Below are 27,347 nucleotides of genomic sequence, written 5' to 3' on the forward strand. Positions count from 1 at the left end.
ATATACATATGTGTGTATATATATATATATACACATACATCAAACAGAACTTGACTCAGCCATAAAAAACAATGAAATCTTGCCATTTGCAACAATGTGGAGGGAGCTAGAGAGTATTATGCTAAGTGAAATAAGTCATACAAATACTATATGATTTGACCCATATTCAGAATTTAAGAACCAAAACAAATGGGGAAAAAAGAGGCAAACCAAGAAACAGACTCTTAGCTATTGAGAACAAACAGATGGTCACTGGAGGGGAAGTGGGTGGGGGGATGGATTATATAGGTGATAGGTATTAAGGAGTACACCTGTTTTGATGAGCATTGGGTGTTGTATGGAAGTGATGAATCACTAAATTCTATACCAGAAACTAATATTGCACTGTGTTAACAAGCTGGAATTTAAATAAAAACTTGGGGAAAAAAGAGGGGGGTGCGATATGACTGTGTTCTGGGAGGCCACAGGGCATTTAACTTAGATTAGCTGCAGTTCAAACCTATATGAATACATGCAAGTGTGCCAGACACCATGGAGATTCCACAATTCCACTTTCCTTTCACATATCCCACTAGGAATTCTGTCTATAAACAGGCCACCAGTTGTGACTACTCTGCAGATACAGAATGGGCCCCACCCCTATCCAAAATTTAGTTCAGATGTTTAGACTGATGATGTCACTTACACACCAAGAGGATATTCGAAGGTTTATTACTCACATAATGAGGCTTTACAGGGAACGCAGAACAGGCTTCCAAAGCTGGTGTGAAAATGTCTTGAGAAAACAAGGAAAAGAGATTGGCTTGGATTTTTGTTGTGGCTAGAGGGTGACACCGAGGTGAAGGCTCTAATACACAGCCAGGGGCATGAATGGTTTGAAACTCTCTGCCATCAAAGGAGAGCGCACCCAGGGTTTTTATTAGCTTGCCCAGATGTACAGCTGAAAGGGAAGAGTGAGGTGTGATGTTTCAGAGCTGTCAGCAAACATCAAAATAAAATGGAGACATACTTTATTAAAATTCATCCCTGATGTTTTATGACTAAAATGTATTGTTTCTTTAATTGAATCTGAGCAGGTTTAATAAGCCATTAAGGTATTCTGTGAGGTCTGGAGCCTGAGGCCTGTAAGGACAATGAAACGTCTGTCAAATGTCTTGCCCAGCTTGTGTATTCTGAGAAATGAAATGAATACCTTGGTCATAGTCAGCAATGCCAAGAACTCTGAAGGGGATAAGGACTCTATTGATGAGGGCTTGTATTATAGCTTCAGTATATGTAGAGATGTGTGTGGATGTTAATTTATATTTTCTTATTTGTGAAGCAAGAGATTCCCAGAGTCTTTACCCCAAAAGGGACTTTTTTTTCTTTTTTTCCTTTTTTTAAATTTATTTTTTTTAACTTACACCCAAGTTAGTTAGCATAGAGTGCAATAATGATTTCACGAGTAAAATCCAGTGACTCATCCCTTACATATAACACCGAGTGCTCATCCCAACAAGTGTCCTCCTTAATGCCTCTTGCCCATTTAGCCAATCCCCTCACTCACAACCCCTCCAGCAACCCTCACGTTGCTCTCTATATTTAAGACTCTTTTACGTTTTGTCCCCCTCCCTGTTTTTATATTATTTTTTGCTTCCCTTCCCTTATGTTCATCTGTTTTGTATCTTAAATTCCACATATGAGTGAAATCATATGATATTTTTCTTTCTCTGACTAATCTTGCTTAGCATAATACACTCTAGTTCCATTCACATTGTTGCAAATGGCAAGATTTCATTTTGTTTGCCAAGTAATACTCCATTACACACACACACACACACACACACACACACACACACACACACACCACATCTTCCAAAAGGGACAATCTTGAATAAAAAAAAATTATGTTGCTGCCATTGGCCAAACCAGATAACCAGGCATTGAAAATGGCCTAGGGGTCTAAAAATTTGCAGAAGTGAGGCACCTGGGTGGCTCAGTCAGTAAAGACTCTGACTCTTGATCTCAGCTCAGGTCATGATCTCATGGTTCGTGGGATTAAGCCCCATATTAGGCTCCATGCTGACAGCATGGAGCCTGCTTGGGATTTTCTCTCTCTCTCTCTCTCTCTCTCCCCTCTCCTGTTCCCTCTTCCCCCTAGCTCAAAATAAATTAAATAAACATTTTTTTTTAAATATTTAAAATTTTCAGAAGGGGCCAATTATTGCCCAGGGCATCCAGTGCTAAAACAACTGCCTGAAGTTTGGCTAATTGTGCTGATCTTTGAGTCTAGTACTTTGTCAGATACATATGGGTTAAGAGATGAAAAGCAGCAATAATCCACTTAGTTCCATCATGTTTGATTATGACAGTATATCCATAAAGTGTACAAACTCCCACAGCTATCCACTACATTGATCCCAAGATGATCTTCAGGTAACCAAGGGGTGACATCTTCCAGTACCATGACATCTGGCAAGAGACTGAAGACAGGGAAGACCATTGCCATGTGCAAGTGTGATATGCTAGAGGACTCAGGTTTGGCCCCATACCAGAGCAAAGAGGCTTTGGTGACTGATGAGTCTGCAGGGCACCTCTTCCAAGGCCTAAGGCATAATTAGCTGGATATGGAGGGTCACAAACTCAGGGCCTGTGGGAGCCTCTACTTCCAGGAGATCCCAGTATTCAGCCAGCAATTGCATTCTAATGATACATAGCATGGGAGCTAGTAGTGCAGTTTCTTGTGTCAAAATGCCACAGGCAATTTATGGCTATCATGGTTGGTGCAGAGATTCTAAGATGCTTAAGAGTAGGTTGCTAAGCCTTAAAGTGAAAGTCTCTGGGAGACACTAATAGGAGTGCCTATATTTGTTAGGGGGTGGGGATGCCATTCAAGTTGAACCTATTTGCAGAAAACAGCATAAATAGGCTAAAATAACATTTGAGGAATATGTTACCTCCAGAACCCAAAAAGGATTAAAAGATTTTGGGCCTGTTTTAATGTGAGTGCTGAGAGGGTGAGTTGTGCTTTTTTGGCAGTGTCAAGAATTGGAAGCTCTCAGATTACTAATTTTCAGGAACTTATCTGAAATGGTGAGACATTGCACTTAAGTGTGGGTCAATGGCCCCCACACTTTTTTGTGAACACCTTTTTGAATATTTGAATATCCTGAATGAGTGTTTCTAAGGAATCCCCTCAGAAGAGAATGGCATCAATGCAATGGCATCAATGGCATATTTGTGCCCCTGGAGAAAGCTGTGTTCAGTTAAGGTCTTGCCTGCGAAGACTGTGTGAGATAGAAGAACTGTCGAGGTACCCTATGGGTAGCCAGGTAAATGTGTATCATTTCTCTTTGAAAGGGAAGGAAAACTGGGGTGAGAAGCATTTGAAATAGGCACTAAGCAGAACATATTGGCCAAATCTATAATAGAAAAATATTTATCACTTGCTGATTGTACAAGGTCAGTAAGTTCCATAATATTAATTATGGGGGCTTTTAATGGGTGGTACTATGGCATTAAGACTAGTAATCCATTGTGAAGTCCCATTTGTTCTTCCCAAGTGAAGAACAGGCCAAATTAGGCTGTTAAATGAAGAAGTAGTAAGGCTCAGGGTGCCTGAGTGGCTCAGTAGGTTGAGCATCCGACTTCAGCTAAGGTCATGATCTCGTAGTTGATGAGTTCAAGACCCACGTTGGGCTCTGTGCTGACAGCTCAGAGCCTGGAACCTGCTTCCGATTCTGTGTCTTCCTCTCTCTCTCTGCCTCTCCCCTGCTCATGCTCTGTCTCTCTCTGTCTCAAAAATAAACATTAAAAAAATTTTTTTAAAGGTAGTGAGGCTCAACCCTTCTCCAAATAGGTCTTGTATAATGGTTTTAAATCCTTGAAAGGCTATGTTTTAATTTACATTGGGACATATTAAGTAGAAAAAGGTGTGGAGGATATCCACAACATTCTGTTTCTTCAAACCAGTTTGCACGTGCCAAAGACTTAATTTAATTTTGGTTTATTAATGGGTCAGAGTGTCCATGCCCACTATTGGATATTTAAAGGCAATGGGTACTATTACCACGGGGAATTTAGTCAAGGAAACAATTATGATGGTTAAAATAAGGCATACCTGTTTTTACTCTATTTAATATTAAGTAACTACTGTAGCCACGCACTGAAGAAAAAGTCCTGACACTTAAAATGAGCGGATGTGTAAGGCTGCCTCTGCCAGTGAGACAGCAGCAGCAGCAAACTGCACATAGACTTTATTTCATGTACGCCAGGTATAAATATTGAGGAATGTCAAAGAATGGGAGGAAAACACAAAGAGCCTCCAAACATAGACCAAACACACATCTGATGTTTATGGGAAAGCATGCAGGGAAGATGTGCAGTTTCAAGGACTGCTAGGCAATTATAGTGGGTCTGTTCCCTACCTGGCTCCTGGAGGATCATGGGGCTCTGGATCTCATAATGCTATCACGTTTGACAGCCTTGAGACCAGAACATCACTGATGTTTCAGCAATTACCCCATTCAATTTCCCAGGGCTTACACTACACTCTCTAGAAATAACTCTACAAACTACCCTAAGATTATAGGCCTTACCATATTTACTGGTCAAGGTTCTCCAGAGAAGCAGCCAGTAGGATATATATACATTTAGAAGGAGACTTATTATACAGAATTGACTTCCAAGATTATGGAGACTAGTAAATCCAAAATTTGCAGTGTGGGCTGACAGCCAAATGAAGAAGAGCTAATGGTGCAGTTCCAACCTGAAGGCTGGTATTACATTATGATGTTTGAATGACATTTGTTGGAGAATTCCCTCTTGCTCAAGGAAGTCAGTCTTGTCCTATTCAGGCTTCAACTGATTAAATGAGGCCCACTCACATCATGGAAGGCAATCTTAAACAAAGTTCACTAATTAAAGTGTTAATCCATCCAAAAACCACCTCCAAGTTGACACAAAAAAATTAAGCATCACAGGTCTATGTCTTGTCAATCTGACACCCATACACATATCTTTAAGCCATACTTAATTTCCAAATGAGGTCAATAGCAAGATCATCCTTCCACCTAACATGATACAATGGTCCTGCATATAACCAAAAACACATTAACCCCTTCCCTAGAAGAGGAGGTAAAGTCCTTGAATGATGTTTACTCTTCTCCTTGATATCCCATAACTTAAATACAATAGTTAAATAGTAGGATATAAAGTCTAATATATCTTATATGATAAGGCATTAAAACAGGGAAGAAATATGAGTATTAAATATACACACCCAAACACAAAAACATATTCATAACAAGGAAGAAATACTCATGATAATTAAAGTTCTCATTTCTGTAATAGACCACATGATTATAAATGGTATTTATAAATACCTTCTTCCTCTAACCATCCCATATTTCCTTTGCCTTCAACAAGCACCTCAGCTGGTTGTGGTTCTTTATTTGGGGTTGGAAGATAGTGACCCAAACCTTCTGGACTTTCTGGACTATTAGTGATCCTGCCTGGATTGGGTTGTTGTTGTTTTCCACTGATTTTAATCACAGGGCATAGTAATACTAAGACACTCCCTGAAGGGACTTCCTGTATTCCAAACATGATCTTCCTTACCTCTGTTGTGGAGTAGCAGTCCAATTTCCCCTTGATAGTCAGGATCAGACACCCCAGCCAACACAGTAACTCGTTTTTTTCCTATTGATACAGTGGGATGAGTCCAAAAGGGACAGGTTGCAGTCTTAGTTTCTAGTTCAATGGAATTATTGTTGTGCTTCCTAGAAGAAAAAGAAATCAATTTTTTTGGAACTAAGACCTCTAGGCCAGCAGAGCATAAGGTTGCATGAAGAAGAAGCTAAAGTTTTGCTAGTGGATCACCAGGAGTATAGTGAGTAGTACCACTACCATTCAACCCCTTGATTCCTGGACCTATGAATCCTGGCTATGGGAGAATCAGCATCATATATTGGATGCTGATTCAGAGCATACACAGCCTGTTGGAGAATCTTTCCTAGCTCTTCAAGGTATTACCACCTAGTTTGTGCTATAACTGAATATTCAAAAAGCCATTCCACAGTTTTATCAAGCCAGCTGCTTTAAGATGGTGGGGACCATTTTAAACCAGTGAATTCCATGAGCATGGGCCCATTGCTGCATCTCATTTGCTGTGAAGTGAGTTCCTTGATCAGACACAATACTATATGGAATACAATGATGGTGGTAAAGCATTCTGTAAATCATGGATGATGGTTTTGGCAGAAACAACGCATGCAGAGAAGGCAAGTCTATATCCAGAGTAAGTGTCTATTCCAATAAGAACAAAAATACTGCCTATTCCATATGGAAGCTGCCCAGTATAATCAAACTGCCATGAAGTAGCTGGCTAATTGATAACCCTAAGGAATGGTGCCATATCAGGGGCTTAGTGTTGGTCTGTGCTGCTGGCACATTGGGAACTCAGTAGTGATCATAGCCAGGTCAGCTTTGGTGAATGGAACTTCATATTGCAGAGCCCACACATAACCTCCATTCTTGACACCTTGGCTACTTTGTTCATGAGTGCTTTGCTCATGAGACAGGGATTGGCTGGGGAAAAAGGCTGACTGGTATCTATAGAATGGGCCATCCTCTGCACCTGATTATTAAATTCTCCTCTACCAAGGTCACCCCTTGGTAAGAATTCACATAAGACACAAATATCTTCACTTTTTTTTCCTATAAGAAGGGATATTTCAACATTCCCCATACTATTGGACCCTGAGAAATTTCACTGATGTAGAAAACCTTTTAATTTTTGTCAGATTTATTTCCCATTCCATGGCATGCGAATGTCTTACCAATAAATCTAGAGTAGTTGCTACTTCTTGCTTACTGGGTCCAATCCATACAATGTCATAAATATAAAGGACCAGTGTGATATTTATTGGAAGAGAGAGTTGAACAAGATCCAAGGTAACTAAATTATGACATAGAGCTGAAGAGTTGATATAGTCTTGAGGTAGAACAGTGAAGGTGTATTTCCGGCCTTTCCAACTGAAAGCAAACTGAATCTGGTGAACCTTAGACTGGTATGGAGAAAAAGACTTTTGTAAGATTAATAGCTGGGTACCAGATACCAAGGGATGTGTTAATTTGCTTAAACAATGAAACCACATTTAATACAGCAGCTGCTATTGGAACTACCATCTGGTTAAGCTTATGATAATCAACTGTCATTCTCCAAGATCCATCTGTCCTATGCATAGGCCAAGTGTAGAGTTGAATAGGGATGTGTGGAGAATCACCACCCCTGCATCTTTCAATTCCTTGATGGTGGGACTAAACTCTGCAATACTTCACAAATGCAGTTTTGCTTTTGGTTTACTATTTTCCTAGGTGGAGGTAGTTGTAGTGTCATACACTAGGCCCTTCTCACCATGATAGCCCTCACTCCACAGGTCAGGGAACCAATGTAGGGATTCTGCCAGCTGCAATCCGATTATTTATTCCAGAACTGGCAAAATAACCACAGGATTCTTTTGGAGGCCAACTAGGCCCACTGTGAGACAGACCTGAGCTAAAACTCCACTGATCACCTGACCCCCATAAGCCCTTACTCTCACTGGTGGGTCACAGTGACATTTCAGGTCTCCTGGAATCAGTGTCAGTTCAGAGCCAATGGCCAGTAAATCCTGAAAGATCTAATTTTTTTTTTCTTCTTCAATGTTCAGTTACCCTTCAGGTCTCTTTGGAAGCATGGGGAGAAATAGTAACAGTATAATTTATCAGTAGCATACCAGGGTCCTTACTCAAAGGGTCTCAGTCTCCCTGTTGGAAAATGAATAGTTTTACACCATAAGATGGCCAATGGGACTAAAACAAGCTCTGGTCTCTAGCTTAGAGACACCTCTTCCGGGTTCTTCTTGACCCATTTGCCACGTGTGCAAAAACCTGCCACAGATATGGAAGCTGATAACTATAAATTACCCTTCCCCCCTTAATTTGGGGCTCAGATCTTTGGAGAAATGGTCTCCTCTGAACCTGCCGGTGTTACATAAATCTCTGATCCACCAAGATCTCTGAATGCTGCTTGGTTTTTTCGCCAGTGCTCCAGCCTGGTTCTGTAACATATTTGGTTCCCTGACCAGGAAACCCAACCGTGCTGGCCCATTGTTGTCACCGGTTTGGGAGAATGGTGAAGAGGTGATAGAACAAGGAATCACAAGGGAGAAGGCGCACCCTGCCTGAATTTTGACAGTCTCCCGCTCGGTCGCCTCAGGCTGGCCCCGCTCCTCCGTTCCTGCTGGACTCAAGGAGACTTGGCAGGTGAGGACCTGGACCCAACATTGGAACCGGTAAGGTTAGGGCCCAATCTAGTCAGGCCCACTCACAAGAGTGGAAGGGGGACCTGATCACTCCCCGGAGACCTCAAAGGTCTCACAGGTAGGAATTCTGTGGGAGGGAATGTAATAACTCTGGTATGTATGTGAGTGTGAATGTGCAACTTGGTCTAGCTTGCCTGCCAAGTTTGATTCTGTGTCTCCACAGGTGGGCAACTGTAAGGTCCCCAAAAGCCCACAGAGCCTGAGTGGGCCCGTCTGTGATTCCATGATGAATGGCATACAGTCTATGGTGGCATCGGAATAGTTTCCAATCATAAGTCACAAAGCTCAGACCGCTACAGCTAAGCCTCACCTAAGTTCCTTCAGGACACGGTGAGACGGGCATCTGACTGGTCTCCTCATTAGAGGGGGCACCCCTATCCCTCTGTCTGTCTTTGCAACTCTGCCTCAAGGGAACATTATGGGGTCAGGACAGAGCAAAGAAGGGGTTTTGGGGAGACTATGGAATTAAGATAACCCCCGGCAAGTTAAGGACCCTATGTGAGTTATAATGGCCCACTTTTGGTGTAGGAGGACCCTCTGAGGGAATGTCCCAATGGTCCGTTGCATCTGGCATGTTGTCTCCAGAGACCCAGGTCACACTGATCAATTTCCATACATCAACTCCTGGCTTGAAATTGCCCGAAATCCTCTGCCTTGGGTGCAATTCATCTATAGCAAGCAGAATCAGGCAAAGGTTTTAGCCGCCTTATCTGGAGACTCACCCAGGGAACCAAAGAAGCAACACACTGCTTCCCTAATGTTTGCAGGAGACCCGGCAGAAGAGCCTGTCTTTCCTCCACCTTATGACCCACCGGGCTCCCTCCCCACTGCCCCTGAGCTTGAAACTCCTCCCCTGTCTGTCACTCCTCTGGCCCTGGACGCTGCCCATCTCTCCTCCCCTCCTGGACCCGGAGAACCCTCCCCCACAAGGACCAGTGGCCAGATTGCGCCCTCGGCCAGGTGCAGACGCTCTCCAGATGCCGGTCCATATTTGCTGGTCCCAAGAGGATTTCCTCCAGGGGATCAGAACAGGGGCTGAGAAGCCCATGAATATGCCCAGCAGCGAGGGGATTCCCCCAGGGATTATTATGAGAGGCTATGCAAGGCTTATACCCTGTTTGCTCCAGAGGCACAAGAGAGCCACAACAAAAGGACGGGGAAGGTCTAGCCACCAAGAGGGGGGAGGCCCAGAACCTCCTTAGCAAGGGGTCAGTGAACCTACTGCAAGGAGAAAGGACATTAAAAGAATAAATGTCCCAACCAGGGAAAGTCCCAGAAACCCAACCGATACCAGGAGGAACCTTGAGAAGGGGACCTTATTGGTCTGGCCGAGATAGAATCAGACTGAAGGGGACACTGACTCCCTCTCCCTGTTCCTCTGCCTAACAGATGTGAGGAATTCTCCTTCATTTCCCAGGTTAACAGCTCTAATTGGAGCCAACTGTGGTTAGTCTACCTTGGGATGGGGACTTTAAGGAACATTCCCAAGCAGATGCTGAAACTCCATTTGTTTCGGGGAAATTCCCTGTCTTCTTTGGCCTGATGTGGACTCCATATTTCCACTTTGGTGAAAAAAAAAAAAACATGATGTCTGCTCCTCTGAGTTAAGGTTTTGAATTAGGTTTTCCTTCTCAGCCTTCTACTGGCACCTTGCTTCTTCTGCCTTCCCCTCCCCCTGATGTTTCTGCACCAACTTGAGTGTGGTCTACATAACTGGTTCCTATACCCTCCTCACTGCCTCAGGCACCATTGGCTCCTCCTCCCATCCTCAAGGTCAAGGAGTAAAGTGGACATCTAGGTCTTTTTCAAATAGAATGAATTGCTAAAGCTTTGATTACTGAACATAGGTTTGTGTTTTTAACTTCTTATTGCAGAGAAATTAAGGCTATTTGGATCTATTGGAAAACATGCTTTGTACTTAATTGGCTCATGAATTTACTATCTAAAAAATTCTGATGTAAACACCTTTCAGTGGGTTACTAAGTCCTCAACTGGAGACTAAGGTTGAGATGAATGGAATTTTTTTTCAATATATGAAGATTATTGTCAAATTGGCTTCCATACAACACCCAGTGCTCATCCCAAAAGGTGCCCTCCTCAATACCCATCACCCACCCTCTCCGCCCTCCCACCCCCCATCAACCCTCAGTTTGTTCTCAGTTTTTTTTTTTAATTTTTTTAAACGTTTATTTATTTTTGAGACAGAGAGAGACAGATCATGAACGGGGGAGGGTCAGAGAGAGGGAGACACAGAATCTGAAACAGGCTCCAGGCTCTGAGCGGTCAGCACAGAGCCCGACGCGGAGCTCGAACTCACGGACCGCGAGATCATGACCTGAGCTGAAGTCGGCCGCTTAACCGACTGAGCCACCCAGGCGCCCCTGTTATCAGTTTTTAAGAGTCTCTTATGCTTTGGCTCTGGAAAACAGTGTGGAGGTTCCTCAAAAAATTAAAAATAGACCTACCCTATGACCCAGCAATAGCACTCCTAGGAATTTACCCAAGGGATACAGGAGTGCTGATGCATAGGGGCACTTGTACCCCAATGTTTATAGCAGCACTCTCAACAATAGCCAAATTATGGAGAGATGAATGGAATTTTAAAAGTACACTGGTATAAGGTTGAAATTCTGCTTTTCTCTCTGCTCAAATGAAAAAGTTTTCTTGGACTGTTGATCTGCTCTTGATAAGACAATGCAAACAAAGGTTTGTCTTTGTGGAAAACCAAAGTTTTAGGTTTCATCTTTAAAAAATTTTTTTAATGTTTTTATTTATTTTTGAGACAGAGAGAGACAGAGCATGAGCAGGGGAGGGGCAGAGAGAGAGACACAGAATCAGAAGTAGGATCCAGGCTCTGAGCTGTCAGCACAGAGCCCAACACGGGGCTCGAACTCACAGACTGAGAGATCATGACCTGAGCCGAAGTCAGACTCTTAACCATCTGAGCCACCCAGGCACCCCAGTTTTAGGTTTCATCTTTATCAGGTCTTTGATTCCTTAGTTAAAACTTCTCAATGTTAAAGGAGCTAGGTTTTGGTAAGAACTATATAATGCTATACATTCACCTTTAGTATCTTTTATTGCCACCTTGGTTGAATAAATAAAATTTTAAGATTTGTAATGATCTGTAATCCTATTTAGGATGTACTTTAACTTCCTAAGGTTTTAACAAACTTCCCAGGATTTAAAGGTAAATGAAATCTTTTTGACCAATTAGGTCCTTTTATTTGGGATGCTAAGTTACTTGGAAAGGCACTGTCGTACAATGGTAAACCTTAGGTTGTACTGCACAGGTAAATGCTGTAACTGCCCAAATATATATGCAATTCCTAAAGTTTTAATGTTTTGGTATAAGGTCATCACTTAATATTCTGATTACTTGAAGTGTTATGTGTCACAGAAATAACCGAATTTCTTTGTAATTGCATCATAATGAATTCTCATCAGATCTTTAACAATGTCTATTTATGAGATTTTGTCATTTATAATTGTTCTTATTCTCTCACAAAACGTATTTATTCTTCAAGGAAATTTATAAAAAGGACTTTGGGGACAAATACAGGTATTTGACATCTTTAAGATTAATACTAAAATGGGTAGGAATTTCCAGAACTAAAAAGCTGCATTCAAATTGAACAAGAATTAGGAACATGGGATTAAATGAACTGGGGAAATACTGGTTATTTTACCAAGGCTTTGACTGGAATGTCATATTTGAGAGTGACATTCATAGACTCCGATATGGCCAGGCAGCTTTAAGGAACTAAGGTTGGCTTTATGAAACATGGAGCCATAAAGCCCCTTGGAAATGTTGGCCTGATACCTTGCTTACAGAGTTCCCGGCAGCCTCACCAGGTGAGTAAAGAAGGTCACTTCCTGGCAGGTGCAGGAACCTCAGGATATCTTGGGGATCTCATGAAGAGGAATTCGCCCAATTCCACAGGTATTGCAGGCCTGTCTGATGGCAAGTATTTGGCGTGGCTTCTGGCCTGGAGAGGCTACTAAAAGTTCAACTTGGAGATTCCTTATAAAAGGTTCCAGCAAAGCAAACTTTAAAGGATCCTCATGGTCAATCACTATTCTTGCTGAGCTTATGTTAATAATTAGGCCAGGTTTGTTAAGACTGGACTTGTTCTACAAATGCATTCGTCTCAATTTGGCTATCTCTGGAAAGGGGGGGAGGTTTAGAGAAAACAACTATGTTTCAACAATGCACCATTATGGATGTTAAATTCTAGTTATGGTTGCCTTTAAATGTTTGTTGTTTGCCTAAACTAGACAACTTGAGGTAAACTTCAGAAAAATTGTCACAGTATTTCATGTATAGACAATCTTCTGTGCTTGTTATTCTGTGGGGATAATAATAAGACCCCATGGGCATATGGTTATTTAAACAACTGGAAAACGGATGGATCTCTAAATATGCAAACCATATCTTCCCTAAACCTGATCTGACAGTTACCAGAAACCCACCCCTTTCAAAGACTTGGAGGTGGACTTTACAGACATACAATCAAATAGAGGATTCATTTTCAGGTATCACCCCATGGGTCCATCACTCCAGAGTTAAGAAGGCCATCTCAGAGGAACCCTCAACCTGGAGAAGTGATCCAGATCCAGTCAACCTGCCTAAACTGACCCTCAAAAAGTTACTGGCCCCTAATATCTCCAGCCCTGCTCCAGCCACACCCTGGAAGCCGGCTGGCCTGCACATGGCAGAAGCTTGAGGAATCAATGTGTGGACCGATCCCAGGGGTCCAGATGCAACTCTGCCAGCCCTTGCCCCTTACAGGTGTCATAGCCCTGATCTTGCTTCTTGCTGTTGGGCTAATAGAGACTGCACCAACAAACTAGGACATGGAACCGATGGCAGACTCCCTGGTAACCTGACAAAGCCAACTAAACTCCCTGGCAGCTGTATCCCTCCAAAATAGTGAGCCCTCGATCTCCTCACTTCAGAAAAAGGAGGGACTTGTATTTTTTTTTGGGGGGGGGGGGAGGAATGTTGCTATTTTGTAAACCAAACTAGGAATAGTCAGGACTAAGGTTAAGGAACTCAAGGAAAGAATTCAACATAGACAACAGGAAAATATCAGTTAATGAAGAGGATGGCATCTCACAGACTGGGCATCCTGGCTCCCTGCCCTGGCAGGGCCCCTCCTTTCCATAATTTTACTTGTGACCATCAGCCCCTATATACTAAAACCCTGGTACATTTTATTGAAAACACTGTTGGTCGCCAAACTACAGCATGTATCTTAGCCCTCCGAGGGTACCAACCCCTAGAGCTATAAAGTAATGCCTAAAAAAGATTTTTAAAAAGTCATCAAAGGGGGGAATGTTGGGGAAATGAATAAAGTTTTACACCATAAGATGGCCGATGGGACTAAAACAAGCTCTGGTCTCTAGCTTAGAGACACCTCTTCCGGGTTCTTCTTGACCCATTTGCCACGTGTGCAAAAACCTGCCACAGATATGGAAGCTGACAACTATAAATTACCCTTCCTCCCTTCATTCAGAGCTCAGATCTTTGGAGAAATGGCCTCCTCTGAGCCCACCGGTGTTAAATAAATCTCCGATTGACCAAGATCTCTGAGTGCTGCTTGGTTTTTCCGCCAGCATCCAGCCTGGTTCTGTAACATCCCCTTCATTCAAGGAATTCTAGGCCTGTAAACTGGAAATTGAGGAGTTATGAGTCTCTCTCTCTCTTATGATTCAGATTAAACTTTTGTTCATTTGATCTAAAAAATTTCTGTTTATACAGATCAAGTAAAAATTTAGTAGGTTTCCTATCAATTTCACTGGTAGGAATACAATGACCACCTAGCCAGTGGCATGTCTGAATGAGTCAGACTATTCTGATTGCTGCTTTGTCTCTGCCATCCATTACGGTAACCACACTCACTTTACCTTTGGTGGATGAATGGTACCACCTGGCCCATGACACTCCTGGATCCAATTATTCCAATTGCTTTAAGTTTCCCAATTCAATGACTGCAGTTTCTACTGTGAGATCTGACCTAAAGAAAAGAGTATTCACAGAGCTCTTCAAGGTGCTGGAGATTTTCTCCAAAATGTATTTCTCATAGTATTGGTAAAAGGTATGGCTTCAGGACTCTCCCAGTGTGGGTGAGTAGGTCTTAAATGATTCTAACGTTTCAATCTCCCTAAGCCTTTGAACACTTTCCTCTACATTAAACTGTTATGGAACTAGACTGGAACGCTGGTAGAAAAACCAAGCGGCACTTGGAGATCTTGGTGGATCAGAGATTTAGTTAACACCGGCGGGTTCAGAGGAGACCTTTTCTCCAAAGATCTGAGCACCGAATGCAAGTGGAGAGGGTAATTTATAGTTGTCAGTTTCCATATTTGTGTGGGTTTTCGCGCGCACAGCAAATAAAGGAAGAAGGACACAGAGGAGGGGTCTCTAAGCTAGAGACCAGAGTTTGTTTTAGCCCCATGGCCATCTTTGGTGTACTTTATTCACTTCTCCAACAAAACCAAGGCAGGTCAGGAATTCCCATTTTATTCACTTTGGGCCACTTAAAGTCCATGCTTCAGCCAACAGACCAAACAAATTGCTTGAGTTCTTCCTAACTCTTTGAGCTGTAACAATAAATGTGAAATCTTTGCTTAGTGGCCTATATCAATAAATTCAGCCTGAGCCAACTTTAAGTTCATTTCACTGTTATTCCATATTCCATGGATATTCTTAGCATCCATTCCCACACATTTTCCTCAGATTTCTGTCTGTATAAATTAAAAACTCAAGTAGTTCTTTTGCAACGTAGCACACCTCCTCATGGGTCACATAGTGCCTCACCTTAAGGGGCTTTCTGGGGATGCAGTCTAGTTACAGGTCTAAAAGCAAAGAAGAGCAATGCAAGTAAGTCCTGAGGAGACTCAACATTGTAATGCATGGAAACTGCCTCAGGGGAGGCCCTTACTATTTGCTCTGGCAATGCAGGGTTAATAGCCTCAGACACAGGTTAAAAGGTCATACTACTGTGAGTAGGGAGGCTACCACTGGGGGTGGGAAGACCAATTCCACTGGAGATGGGGAGATATCATCTACTGGCATATAAGACTCATCAGAATTTAGAGGCTCAATGTACACAGCTTCATCACGGCCTTCCCACACATTCCCATTCCAATTTACAGTCTCCTTTTCTTTCCCAATCTCCTTCACTTCATCAGTAGACACCCTGCAGGCTAGGGCTTCAGCTTCCATTGTAATTCAGCCAAGGATAAGATTCTGCATTTGATTTTTAGCAATTTCGACTGTGTGTCTACAGGAGATAAGGCACTGCTTCAGGACACAACTAGAAAATCTTAAGTCATTTATACTCAGAACTCAAATTCTTCACTTCATCTTTTTCTTTTACTACTTTGTCCAGGGACATTTGGAGAAACCAACCAATTATATTTCTTAGTTTTCAAAAAATGTTCTAAAGTATCATATACAGAGTCACTTATTTCCTCACTCCTTATATGTGGCTAATTAGGAGTATCCAATGCAGACATTTTGCATATCTCTATAAAGAGTTCCTGAACTATCTCTCTTTACTACCAGAAATAGAGTCATTAACTTTAAATCCAATAATACTAGACAGTCAATATCAGAAACTCAAGAATCAATTCAGAAAACTCATCCATAAAATTCATTTCCTCTAAGACCATTCTCAGTACCAGAATGTGCATTAGTCAGTGCTCTCCAGAGATACAGAACCAATAGGATATAGATAGATATAGATAAATACAAAAGCATATTTATTATAGGAATTGGCTCATGTGATTGTGAGGCTAGAAGTCTCACAGTTTGCTGTCTGCAAGGCTGGAGAAAAAGGAGAGTGCTATGATTCAGTACGAGTATGAAAGCTTAAGAATCTTAGGGCTGATGGTGTAAGTCGCAGTCCAAGTCTGAAAGCCTAAGAACCAGGAACATTGATGTCTGAGGGCAAAAGATGGATGTCTCAGATCAAGCAGAGAGTAAATTCTCATTCTACCTTTTTGTTTTCTTTAGGACCACAACAAATTGGATGATGCCTATCTTCATTGATAAGGGCAATCTTCTTTACTCAGTCTACTGATTCAAATGTTAATCTCCTCTGGAAACACTGTTACAGGCAAACCCAGAAATAATGTTATACAAGCTACCTGGGCATACCTTACCCAAGTCAAGTTGACACATAAAATGAACCATCACACCAGTGAAGCCACAAGAGCCTTAAATTTTATTTGAAGAAAAGACTTTTGATTTGTTGTTTTGTTTTATTTCTTTGTTGTCCTTAGAAAATTACTACAAGGGGCTCCTGGGTGGTTAATTGCTTGAGTGTCCAAGTCTTGATTTTGGCTCAGGTCATGATCTTGTGGTCATGGGATCAAGCCCCTTTTTGGGCTCTGTGCTGATAGGGTGAAGCCTGCTTGGGATTCTCTGTCTCTCTCTGTCTCTCTCTCTCTCTCTCTCTGAAAGAAAGAAAGAAAGAAAGAAAGAAAGAAAGAAAGAAAGAAAGAAGGAAAATTCCTTTAATACATATAAGATATTCATGTTATCTGTTTCTTCTTCTTAAGGGGCAGCAGGTGCCTGTAGCTTCTTGTTCTCTTGGTGTCTTGTGAAGACTGTGCTTGGGCTGGGACATAGCTGAAGGTTAAGCATTGCTGGGCTGTATCAAAAGGATCCCATATCCTACTATGCTCCCATCTTATGAGGCAAGTATGAGAGTTGCATTTCACATGATAAGTAATATATAAGTTGACCTCAACCACCAAGCAGTATGAGCTTAGATGCCAGCTCTTTATACCAACTCAGAAAATGGTAGCTGCCCTGAATCTGTAGAACTTGCTCGATGTCCCACTCTCACCCTTGGTCCTGTTGAAATTTAAATTGTTTTCTAGATCCTCTTGTTTGAAAGAAAGGAAGTTCTTGTCATGTGGGAAACTGCAGCACTCCCACAGGTAGAACAGCTGCCGGCAGTCCTAAATCTTAACTCCTTGCTTAGCAGCCCAGAGAGAGTTCCTGGAGTCATGCATGAGACAATTCTTGTTTTTATAATGTCTTTCTTTTTTTAATGTTTATTTATTTAGTTAGTTAGTTATTTTAAAAGAGAGCATGTGCACATGCAAGCAGGGGTGGGGCAGAGAGAGATGGAGAGAGAGAGAATGCCAAGCAGGCTCCATCCATGCTGGCAGTGCAGAGCCTGATGTGGGGCTCAAACTCACAAACTGTGAGATCATGACCTGAGCTGAAATCAAGAGTGGGACACTTAACCAACTGAGCCACCCAGGTGCCCCTACAATGTCTTTTGTACATTCTGCTACTTCCTGTGTGTCACCAGAGCTGCTTCACAAGTAGCTTTCATCCAAATCCAATTATGGCCCTCAAATAAGTTGGGAAACAGTTATCTCCCACAAGAATGGTAGGACAAGGCTGAAGATTGGCATCAGACAGAAATCTGCCCTTTGAAGTGGACTGGAACAATTCAGAAATAATCAAAGTCCAGGTCCTCATGAACCATAGCTATCTAGCCATCTGATGGCATGAATTTGACTATTTGCTGGTTAGGTGCTCACAGAAGTCTAAATCCAGAAATCACTATCTCCCATTCTTTGAGCATGCAAGTGCACTGCATTAATAACTAGTGTTAAGAGAAAAAAAAGCAAGTAAAATTCAGTAATGATAGTGGCCTTGCTAAGAAGATCAAAAAAATATAAAAGATAAAAGATAAATGAAAGACCAAGGATTATGATTAGATTCTCTTAAAATTTTTTTTTGAAGAAATGCAATTCCTATTCAACCTGCTTTTTAGGGGGAGAGAGAGAGAGACTAAGAAACCTCCCTTACACCACTCAAGGTATTTCCTTAAAAGAAACCTACCTGGGTGGAATACTTAAGAGTCAGTTCAACAACATATCCTAATTTATTTTCAAAACGCTACTTTCTGATTAGGGCCCCCTTCTTGTCCTTTCCTTTCATATACTACTTCTCACAGGAAACTGGTAAGTTATACAAAAGTAATAAGAAAGGAAATCTGCACACAGCTCCCTGTTTATGGAGTTCATACTCCACTGGATTCCTCAACATAACTTCACTAATCCAGGAATCTCTTGCCTAAGAAGATAAAAATTGTAAATAACTCTTATTCATTCCAGGAACTACCTACAAGACCCATTGACTCTTCAGTAAAAAGTGCCAAGTGACATTTTTCAACCTTATGACTCTTTGAATCATTTGTCTTAAAACTCTTGCCTCACTGTGTTCACTAAACCCAAACCATTCTATTATGATTGTTAACCAATCCTAACTACACCCTCCCCTGACATTTGAAGACCTGCTCTACACCAACTTCATATCTGAATAAATATCTGTCCTGCTCTGCCACCTCAAGACTCTGCTAAGGCTCTGTCCAGGTAGTGCTCTCCCTGACAGTGTTATGCAATAATGTCAGTTTCACTTAGCAAACTGGTTGATATTTTGGAAGTACAGTATATGAGGAGCATAGTTATGCTGCTTTATGCCATGTGACAGTGGAAAACACTGCCACAGTGTATTCAGATAGTGACTGAAAACCCAGAAGCATAGAAGAAAATGATTAATCTAAGCATGTATAAAAATAAATAGTAAGATACTTAATACCTATTTCTGTCACGTTTTTCTAAGAAACATTCTTCACTAAGGGTAACCTGGGGCTGTCTGTCCCCAAATTTTCTGGATGCATAGGAAAAATTGGGTAGGAAGAAAAAAACACTCTTCAGGCCTCTTTCTCCTTCTCAGGGGACCCTGTAGTTCTGAGTCTCAGTGGCAACCTCTAGCAAACCTCAACCCACACTTCACGTGCCCCAATCAGTGCGCATGACACTTGCTGTGCATGTCAGTTGCCGCACATGCACCTTGCTACCCGCGTTCTGTGAGTGGAGCTGAGGCGGAGGTGGTCCTGTTCCTTCTGTCTTGATTGTTTGTCACTATCTCACGCTCTACTGGTAAGCCCACAAATCTTTCTAGGAATTTAAGCGTGAGTGAATTTAAGCATGAGTGAGTGTGAGGAGAGAGCCAGTGGGCCTCAGGAAAGTCCCCGTGGCACATTCTGTGGCCTCCCAAGAAGGAAGTTTCTGGAGGTGGTCATCCTTCTCCTCACAGGCATTGTGACCGCCATGGCCTGGTTATGGTGGGGGATAGGGGGGTGGGACAAGGGAGGACCGTGGGCTGGAGGGAAGGGGTCAGATAAAAGATAGGGGTGCGACTTGGGGTATTATTTGAGGTATCTGAGTCCCAGAAGTACCTGGAACTGCCGGCAGAGCACGGAAGCTGGGTTCCTCACTGGAGCCCTGGGGAGGGAGCCAGGTGTGCAGTAAAAAATAGGTCTAGATACGGGGAACGCTGTGGAGTTGTAACTGCATCTCCGAGACTTGTGATGTACCGTGCAAAGTGCAAAGGAGGACAGGACCCTTTGGTCTATATTGCAGTTAGACATCTCAGCCCTCCTAGTGTGAAGACAGCCAGCCATATATCCTGGGAATTATTTTGAAAGTATTCTCAAAGTTAAAAAAGTAAATAAAAGAAAGCATTTAGCCATGGTAGTGGTATAGCTATTCTCTTGCATACATTTTCCAAATAGCAATATTCTACTTTCAGGGTGAAATATGAGTAGGCATGTAAGATCAAGATCCAAATCTATGCAAAGAGATGATCTAGAGTCTAACCAGCAAGCTGCACCTGTGATTGTGAGCACTTCAATATTTGATGTTTTCATTAACTAGAAATTTATTTTTCTGAAAATTTTGTTGAACTACTGTAGATACAGTGATAAGTTTTCTCAGGTGATAATGGGAGGGAAACATTGATCCAGGAGAATTCCAATCTGGTGTTGCCTATGGAAATACACCCTGTGACTTCTTCCCCCACGTTTTAAAAAAATGGATTGCATGCATCTATTCTAGCATAGTTTAAAATAGCCTCCAACTCTTAAATATAGACAACAGAGGGTTGCTGGAGAGGTTGTGGTGGGGGATGGGCTAAATGAGTAAGGGGCATTAAGGAAGACACTTGTTGGGATGAGCACTGGGTGTTATACATAGGGGATGAATCACTAGAATCTACTCCTGAAATCATTGTTGCACTATATCCTAACTAACTTGGATGTAAATAAATAAATAAGTAATAAAATAGCCTCCAAAGTTCTTGTGGGTACCTCTTCTTCAGTAGTCATTCTATGGGAAGAATAACTTCAGTAAGAATAAGTATATAGAATCTGGTTTTTAAAATGCCCTTATGGGTGCCTGGGTGGCTCAGTCCATCAAGCCTCAGACTTTCGCTCAGGACATGATCTCATGGTTCATGGATTTGAGCCCTGCGTCGGGCTCTGTGCTGACAGCTCAGAGCCTGGAGACTGCTTCGGATTCTGTGTCTCTCTCTCTCTCTCTTCCCCTCCCCTGCTCGTGCTCTGTCTCTTTCTCTCAAAAATAAACACACATTAAAAAATTTTAAATGCCTTTATACTTATTTATGACTAGATATATCTATGTATTATGTGATTTATATTGTTGGCATGTATTAACAACACAACTTTTTATTTGCGCGCGCGCACACACACACACACACACACACACCCCTAGGTAGCCTAGTGATGAGCAACCTCAACAAGAGAAGACACCAACTGAGAGCCAGGATATTATACCCAATCACAAGGAAGAAAATGAAGGAGCACCTGTGGTTCAAGGTGAAGGGAAAGGGAGGAAGAATTCTATGGGAACAGGGAGCATATGTGAGCATCATGCATTATGACATAACAACAGGAGGAAAGAAATTACAGATTACCAATTACTGAAAATTGGCTGAAAATGTGAAGAGACTATACTTAGCAGCTTTGGGTAATCCTTCACTCTAATGAATTTGCCTTTTTTCTATAAGATTGGTTTTTTGTGTGCTTGAAAATACAGACCTTGCTAAATCCAAGGAAACTGTAAAAAAATGCACATTATTTCAGTAGCTTTATATGTTCTTCTCAGAACATTGTGTGACCTTTTTAGTCATTGTATCAAAAGTGTAAGTAACTTAAAAAAAGTGTAAGCAACTTTTACCAACATGTGCAAAGTGCCAAGTCAGCATAGCATATAACACCTGGAATAAAGGCCATTTGTATAGGGATGGTAGCCTCATTTCATGAGAAAGCCTCAGGGATTCTGGTTTGCCAAAGAGCATTTAACTCATGGGGGCATAATTCACATTTCATTCCAACGTTTATGTTATTCTTATCATCTGTGTTGTTGTACAAAAAGTGAATGAAATCTTGCCATTTGCAATGATGTGGATGGAGCTAGAGAATATTATGCTAAGCACAATAAGGCAGTCAGAGAAAGAGAAATACCATATGATTTCACTCATATGTGGAATTTAAGAAACAAAACAGATGAACATAGGGGGAAAAAGAGAGGTAAACCAGGAAACAGACTCTTAACTATAGAGAACAAACTGAGGGTTACTGAAAGGGAGGTGGGCAGGGGAATGGGTTAAATAAGTGATGAGTATTAAGGAGCGCACTTGTTATGATGAGCACTGGGTGTTGTGTGTAAGTGATCAATCACTAGATTCTACACCTGAAACTAATATTACACTGTATGTTAACTAACTGGAATTTAGGTAAAAACCTGAAGAAAAAAATAAAAACAGTGAATGGTTTTGTATAAAATGCTTAATATTCAAATGTGTCTGTACCATAAAGTAGCTTAGTACTGGCTCAGGAATAAATGCAGTTTAGTGGAGCAGGAGAGAAAATCCAGAAAAGAGTTCAATGAATGATAGCCACTATTTCCTTTTATTGATGGTTCGATATGGCAACTATGGTAATAGCTAGATAATTTAGAATACTGACATATACCTAACTATATTAGTATGGTTTTTAAAGTGGCTTTAGAAAATGTCTAAACACTTGTGTTATTAGGAAACTCAAAAGTACCTTGTAATTATCAAACAACCAGTTATTTTTGATACTTTGTTCTAAATAGGGCTTATTTATGGAAAGTTACATATAGGGTCTTTGCACTTTAATATAGCTAATTTTAACAACATAATTCAGGTTACCACAAAAGGGGATGTATGTCACTTCTAAAAGATTTGTCATAGGCCCACAAATGCACATGGTTAATCCTTCAGAAATTACATTTTAATTGTAATTAAAATACTATCCATGGTGTAAGCTTCAGATTTCTTAGATAGCTGATGCTCTCTCCTCTTAGCACAGTATGGTAATATATGATGGAAATGTAGATGTAGTGTGGTTTATCTTTAGATTGTCATTTAAAATAGTTTCATAATACAGGAAAACAAAGATGTGAAGTCCATTGTTCCATCATATTTATTATCACACTAGCCTAAGGATTTTATTTCATATATCTAAAGGAATACATTTTTTTTCCTTATTTATATGTCATGTTCATTGCTTAAATTGTTAACTTTTTTTTCAAGAGCCTGATCTGGGAGCTGATCTCCAGAAACTGGCTCCACCAAAGACTTGCAGTAAGGGTAGAGCTGGTCCAAATGTCAAGAGGGCAAGTTTACTAAATTTAGAGCCCATTAAAATTCCAGAAGCAGGTATGTTATCCATTAAGAATGCAAAGTATGTGGTTTAGTTTTATAGAATATTATATCATTGATAATATATATGTAATGTTATTTTTACTTTAATAAAAACAGTTGCATTTTAAATCCTTTCCCTAATGAAACCTCAAATGACTAATAAAATGCCAAGGGATAGTCAAGTGTATTACTGTTCACAAAATAAAGATTATTTGAAAGGTAATTCAGACCCTAAATGCCTGACTGCCTTACTTTAAAGACTATCAGATCTAGAAGCAAATTGGGTCAAAACCATTTTGAGCTATGAAATATAAACATTTTCTTCCTTTTAAGTACTTTAACCAATAGGTATTAATTTTCAGATTCTTTATAATTTCTGCATTTGTAATAAATGCAGCTTGTGGGAAATATGCTGAGGCACTAAAGTAGGTTCTACTACCAGCTCTAACATAATTTGTGTGATTCTGGGAGAATCCCCTAACTTCTAAATCTACCTTTACTGCTATATAATTAGTGAATTCAAGTCAGATATATTAAAGTAATTTTTAATGCTTGTTTTTACATTCTCTAGTTCTGTTGTATAGCATGCATAGAATACAAAAATGTTCTGTTTTGCATGAATTATTGTGTTAAATCATCTTGGGTCAAATTATAACATCTGCAGTGATATTTCATTGCTACTAAGATAATGAATAAACCCTGCTTGATGATTGTTTTTCTATATGGAGACCTGAATAGCTATAAGTAGGCTCTGTCTAATTCTGAATTCTCCTGGCTCTTAAAAAACAATTGTGTTTTAGATCCTTTTTCCCAATGAAGCCTCAAATGACTAAATAATAAAATGGCAAGAGAAAGTCAACTTTCTGGTATCTGTGGCTGGTCAAGTAGACAGAGTGCATGTAGTCACTGATGCTTAAGATGGGTGTAAAATATCTGTGCTTCATGAGCTACTGCCCCTAATAAAAATGTGAACACTGTGATACAATCGCTGATAGCTGTATCAAACATGGCATTTTGTAAGTTTCTGTCTTGAGACATAAATTGATAAGATTGGAAATTTAAAGTCTGTAACTTTAATAATTACTGATTAATCAACTTATGTTTTATGTATGTGTTTTCCAAATTGATGACCATTATGAAGAGCTTCTGGATTTATTTTTTAAGTTTATTTATTTCTTAGAGAAAGCGAGTGAGTGAGCACAAATGGGCACGAGCATGAGCAGGGGAGGGGCAGAGAGTGAAGAGACAGAGAATCCCAAGTAGGCTCTGCATTGCCAGTGCAGAGACCGATGCGGGGCTCGAACTCACAAACCTCGAGATCATGACCTGGGCCAAAATCAAAAGTTGGATGCCTACCCACCTGAGCCACTAGGCACGCCCCTCAAGCTTGTCCTTTAAATTCAGAAGCTTGGGACACCTGGGTGGCTCAGTCATTTAAGAGTCTGACTCTTGGTTTCAATTCAGGTCATGATCTCACTGTGGATTCAGGCCCTGCGTCCATCTTTGCACTGACAGTGCGGAGCCTGCTTGGGATTCTCTCTCTCTCCCTCTCTCTCTGCTCCTCTCCTGCTCACACACTCTCTCTCAAAATAAATTAAAAAAAATAAAACTGCCTTTTAATAAGTGTCATTCATTTAGTGTGTTTTGAACTTGAACAGCCTTTTTGTTTCCTCATACCAATAGAGTGATGTGTTTTAATAAGTGTCATTCATTTAGTGTGTTTTGAACTTGAACAGCCTTTTTGTTTCCTTGTACCAATAGAAAGAGTGATGTGTTTAAAAATATTGGTTAGGGGTGCCTGGGTGGCTCAGTTGGTTAAGCGTCTGACTTCAGCTCAGGTCATGATCTTGCGGTTTGTGGCTTTGTGCCCCACATTGGGCTCTGGGCTGACAGCTCAGAGCCTGAAGCCTGCTTCAGATTCTGTGTCTCCCTCTCTCTCTGCCCCTCCCCTGCTGATGCTCTGTCTCTTTTGGTCTCTCAAAAATAAATAAATGTGTTCCCTAATAATTGCTTGTATTTCTGAGGGATTGGTTGTAAATTCCATTTTCATTCATGATTTCATCTATTTGGGTCATCTCTCTTTTTGAGAAGCCTGGCTAGAGGTTTATCAATTTTATTTTTTCAAAAAACCAACTCTTGGTTTCATTGATCTGCTCTACAGTATTTTTAGATTCTATATTGTTTATTTCTGCTCTGATCTTTATTATTTCTCTTCCTCTGCTGGGTTTGGGGTTTCTTTGCTGTTCTGCTTCTATTTCCTTTAGGTGTGCTGTTAGATTTTGTATTTGGGATTTTTCTTGTTTCTTGAGATAGGCCTGGATTTCAATGCATTTTCCTCTCAGGACTGCCTTTGCTGCATCCCAAAGAGTATGGATTGTTGTATTTTCATCTTCATTTGTTTCCATATATTTTTAAATTTCTTCTCTAATTGCCTGGTTGACCCATTCATTCTTTAGTAGGGTGTTCTTTAACCTCCATGCTTTTGGAGGTTTCCCAGACTTTTCCCTGTGGTTGATTTCAAGTTTCATAGCATTGTGGTCTGAAAGTGTGCATGGTATGATCTCAATTCTTTTCTACTTATGAAGGGCTGTTTTGTGACCCAGTATGTGATCTACCTTGGAGAATGTTCCATGTGCACTCGAGAAGAAAGTATATTCTGTTGCTTTGGGATGCAGAGTTCTAAATATATCTGTCAAGTCCTTCTGATCCAATGTATCCTTCAGGGAGAACTGGGAGAACTGGACAGCAACATGCAGAAGAATGAAACTAGACCACTTTCTTATACCATTCACAAAAATAAACTCAAAATGGATAAAGGAACTGAATGTGAGACAGGAAACCATCAAAACCCTAGAGGAGAAAGCAGGAAAAAAACCTCTCTGACCTCAGCCGCAGCAATTTCTTACTTGACACATCTCCAAAGATAAGGGAATTAAAAGCAAAAATTAACTATTGGGACCTCATCAAGATAAAAAGCTTCTGCACTGCACAGGAAACAATCCACAAAACTAAAAGGCAACCAACGGAATGGGAAGAGATATTTGCAAATGACATATTCGACAAAGGGCTAGTATCCAAAATCTATAAAGAACTCACCAAACTCCACACCCAAAAAACCAATAATCCAGTGAAGAAATGGGCAGAAAATGTGAATACACACTTCTCTAAAGAAGACATCCAGATGGCCAACAGGCACATGAAAAGATGCTCAACGTCACTTCCTCATCAGGGAAATACAAATCAAAACCACACTGAGATACCACCTCATGCCAGTCAGAGTGGCTAAAATGAACAAATCAGGAGACTATAGATGCTGGCGAGGATATGGAGAAACGGGAACCCTCTTGCACTGTTGGTGGGAATGCAAACTGGTGCAGCCGCTCTGGAAAACAGTGTGGAGGTTCCAAAAGATTAAAAATAGAGGTACCCTATGACCCAGCAATAGCACTGCTAGGAATTTACCCAAGGGATACAGGAGTGCTGATGCTGAGGGGCACTTGTACCGCAGTGTTTATAGCAACACTTTCAACAATAGTCAAATTATGGAAAGAGCCTAAATGTCCATCAACTGATGAATGGATAAAGAAATTGTGGTTTATATACACAATGGAATACTACTTGGCAATGAGAAAGAATGAAATATGGCCTTTTGTCTCAACGTGGATGGAACTGGAGAGTGTTATGCTAAGTGAAATAAGTCATAGAGAAAAAGACAGATACCATATGTTTTCACTCTTATGTGGATCATGAGAAACTTAACAGAAGACCACGGGGGAAGGGAAGGAAAACAAAGTTAGAGAGGGAGGGAGCCAAACCATAAGAGACTCTTAAAAACTGAGAATAAACTGAGGGTTGATGGGGAGGGGGGCGTGGGTGATGGGCATTGAGGAGGGCACCTTTTGGAAGGAGCACTGGGTGTTGTATGGAAACCAATTTGACAATAAATTTCATATAAAAATAAATAAAGCAAAAAAAAGTAAAGATAAATGTAAAAAAAAATTTAAATATCGGTTAAATATATGCCTGGAAATCTATCTTATAAATCCAAAACAGTAGTAGTTATTGTATACCTTTAATATGATATAAATAAAATTCTGCTAAGTAATGTTCTTAACTGTTTTGCTTACCTTACAGGTGAAGGACAATCACAGGTTTAAAGGAAGACCAGCTGAACCCATCCATGTTGGATGGATATTTCACTGTTAAAATTCTCTCAATAAAGTTTTATAACTTTCTCCACAGAATCATGCCAATGTTTTGTTAAACTTATTTCTAAGCATTTGATGCTATTGGAAATTATATCATTATTTCATTTATTTATTGTCCCGAGAGAGAGAGTATTTATTAGCATCTGCTTTGTAATTTTAATGTCTTTTTTATTCAAGTATAATTAACATTCAGTGTTATATTAGTTTCAAGTGTACAGTATAATG

The 27,347-nt window shown here is 40.7% G+C and overlaps 1 protein-coding gene across 1 annotated transcript; it reads left to right on the forward strand.

The window, feature by feature from the left end:
- Positions 1–19,982: 19,982 nt before the first annotated feature.
- LOC145713794 (P antigen family member 3-like) lies at positions 19,983–27,071 on the forward strand. The gene is made up of 4 exons (XM_081792619.1): positions 19,983–20,063; positions 20,959–21,058; positions 22,804–22,929; positions 27,049–27,071. The coding sequence occupies exons 1-4, from the start codon at positions 19,983–19,985 to the stop codon at positions 27,069–27,071; spliced, it is 330 nt and encodes a 109-aa protein (XP_081648745.1).
- Positions 27,072–27,347: the final 276 nt, after the last annotated feature.

The sequence above is a fragment of the Panthera onca genome, chromosome X (assembly GCF_046562875.1).
Source record: "Panthera onca isolate mPanOnc1 chromosome X, mPanOnc1 haplotype 2, whole genome shotgun sequence".
NCBI lineage: Eukaryota > Metazoa > Chordata > Mammalia > Carnivora > Felidae > Panthera > Panthera onca.

Coding starts and splice junctions, on each gene's coding strand:
- LOC145713794 (XM_081792619.1), top strand. CDS start 19,983: ATGAGTAGGCATGTAAGATCAAGATCCAAATCTATGCAAAGAGATGAT. Junction 20,064..20,958: donor AGCAAGCTGCACCTGTGATT/GTGAGCACTTCA, acceptor ACCCCTAGGTAG/CCTAGTGATGAGCAACCTCA. Junction 22,930..27,048: donor CATTAAAATTCCAGAAGCAG/GTATGTTATCCA, acceptor CTTACCTTACAG/GTGAAGGACAATCACAGGTT.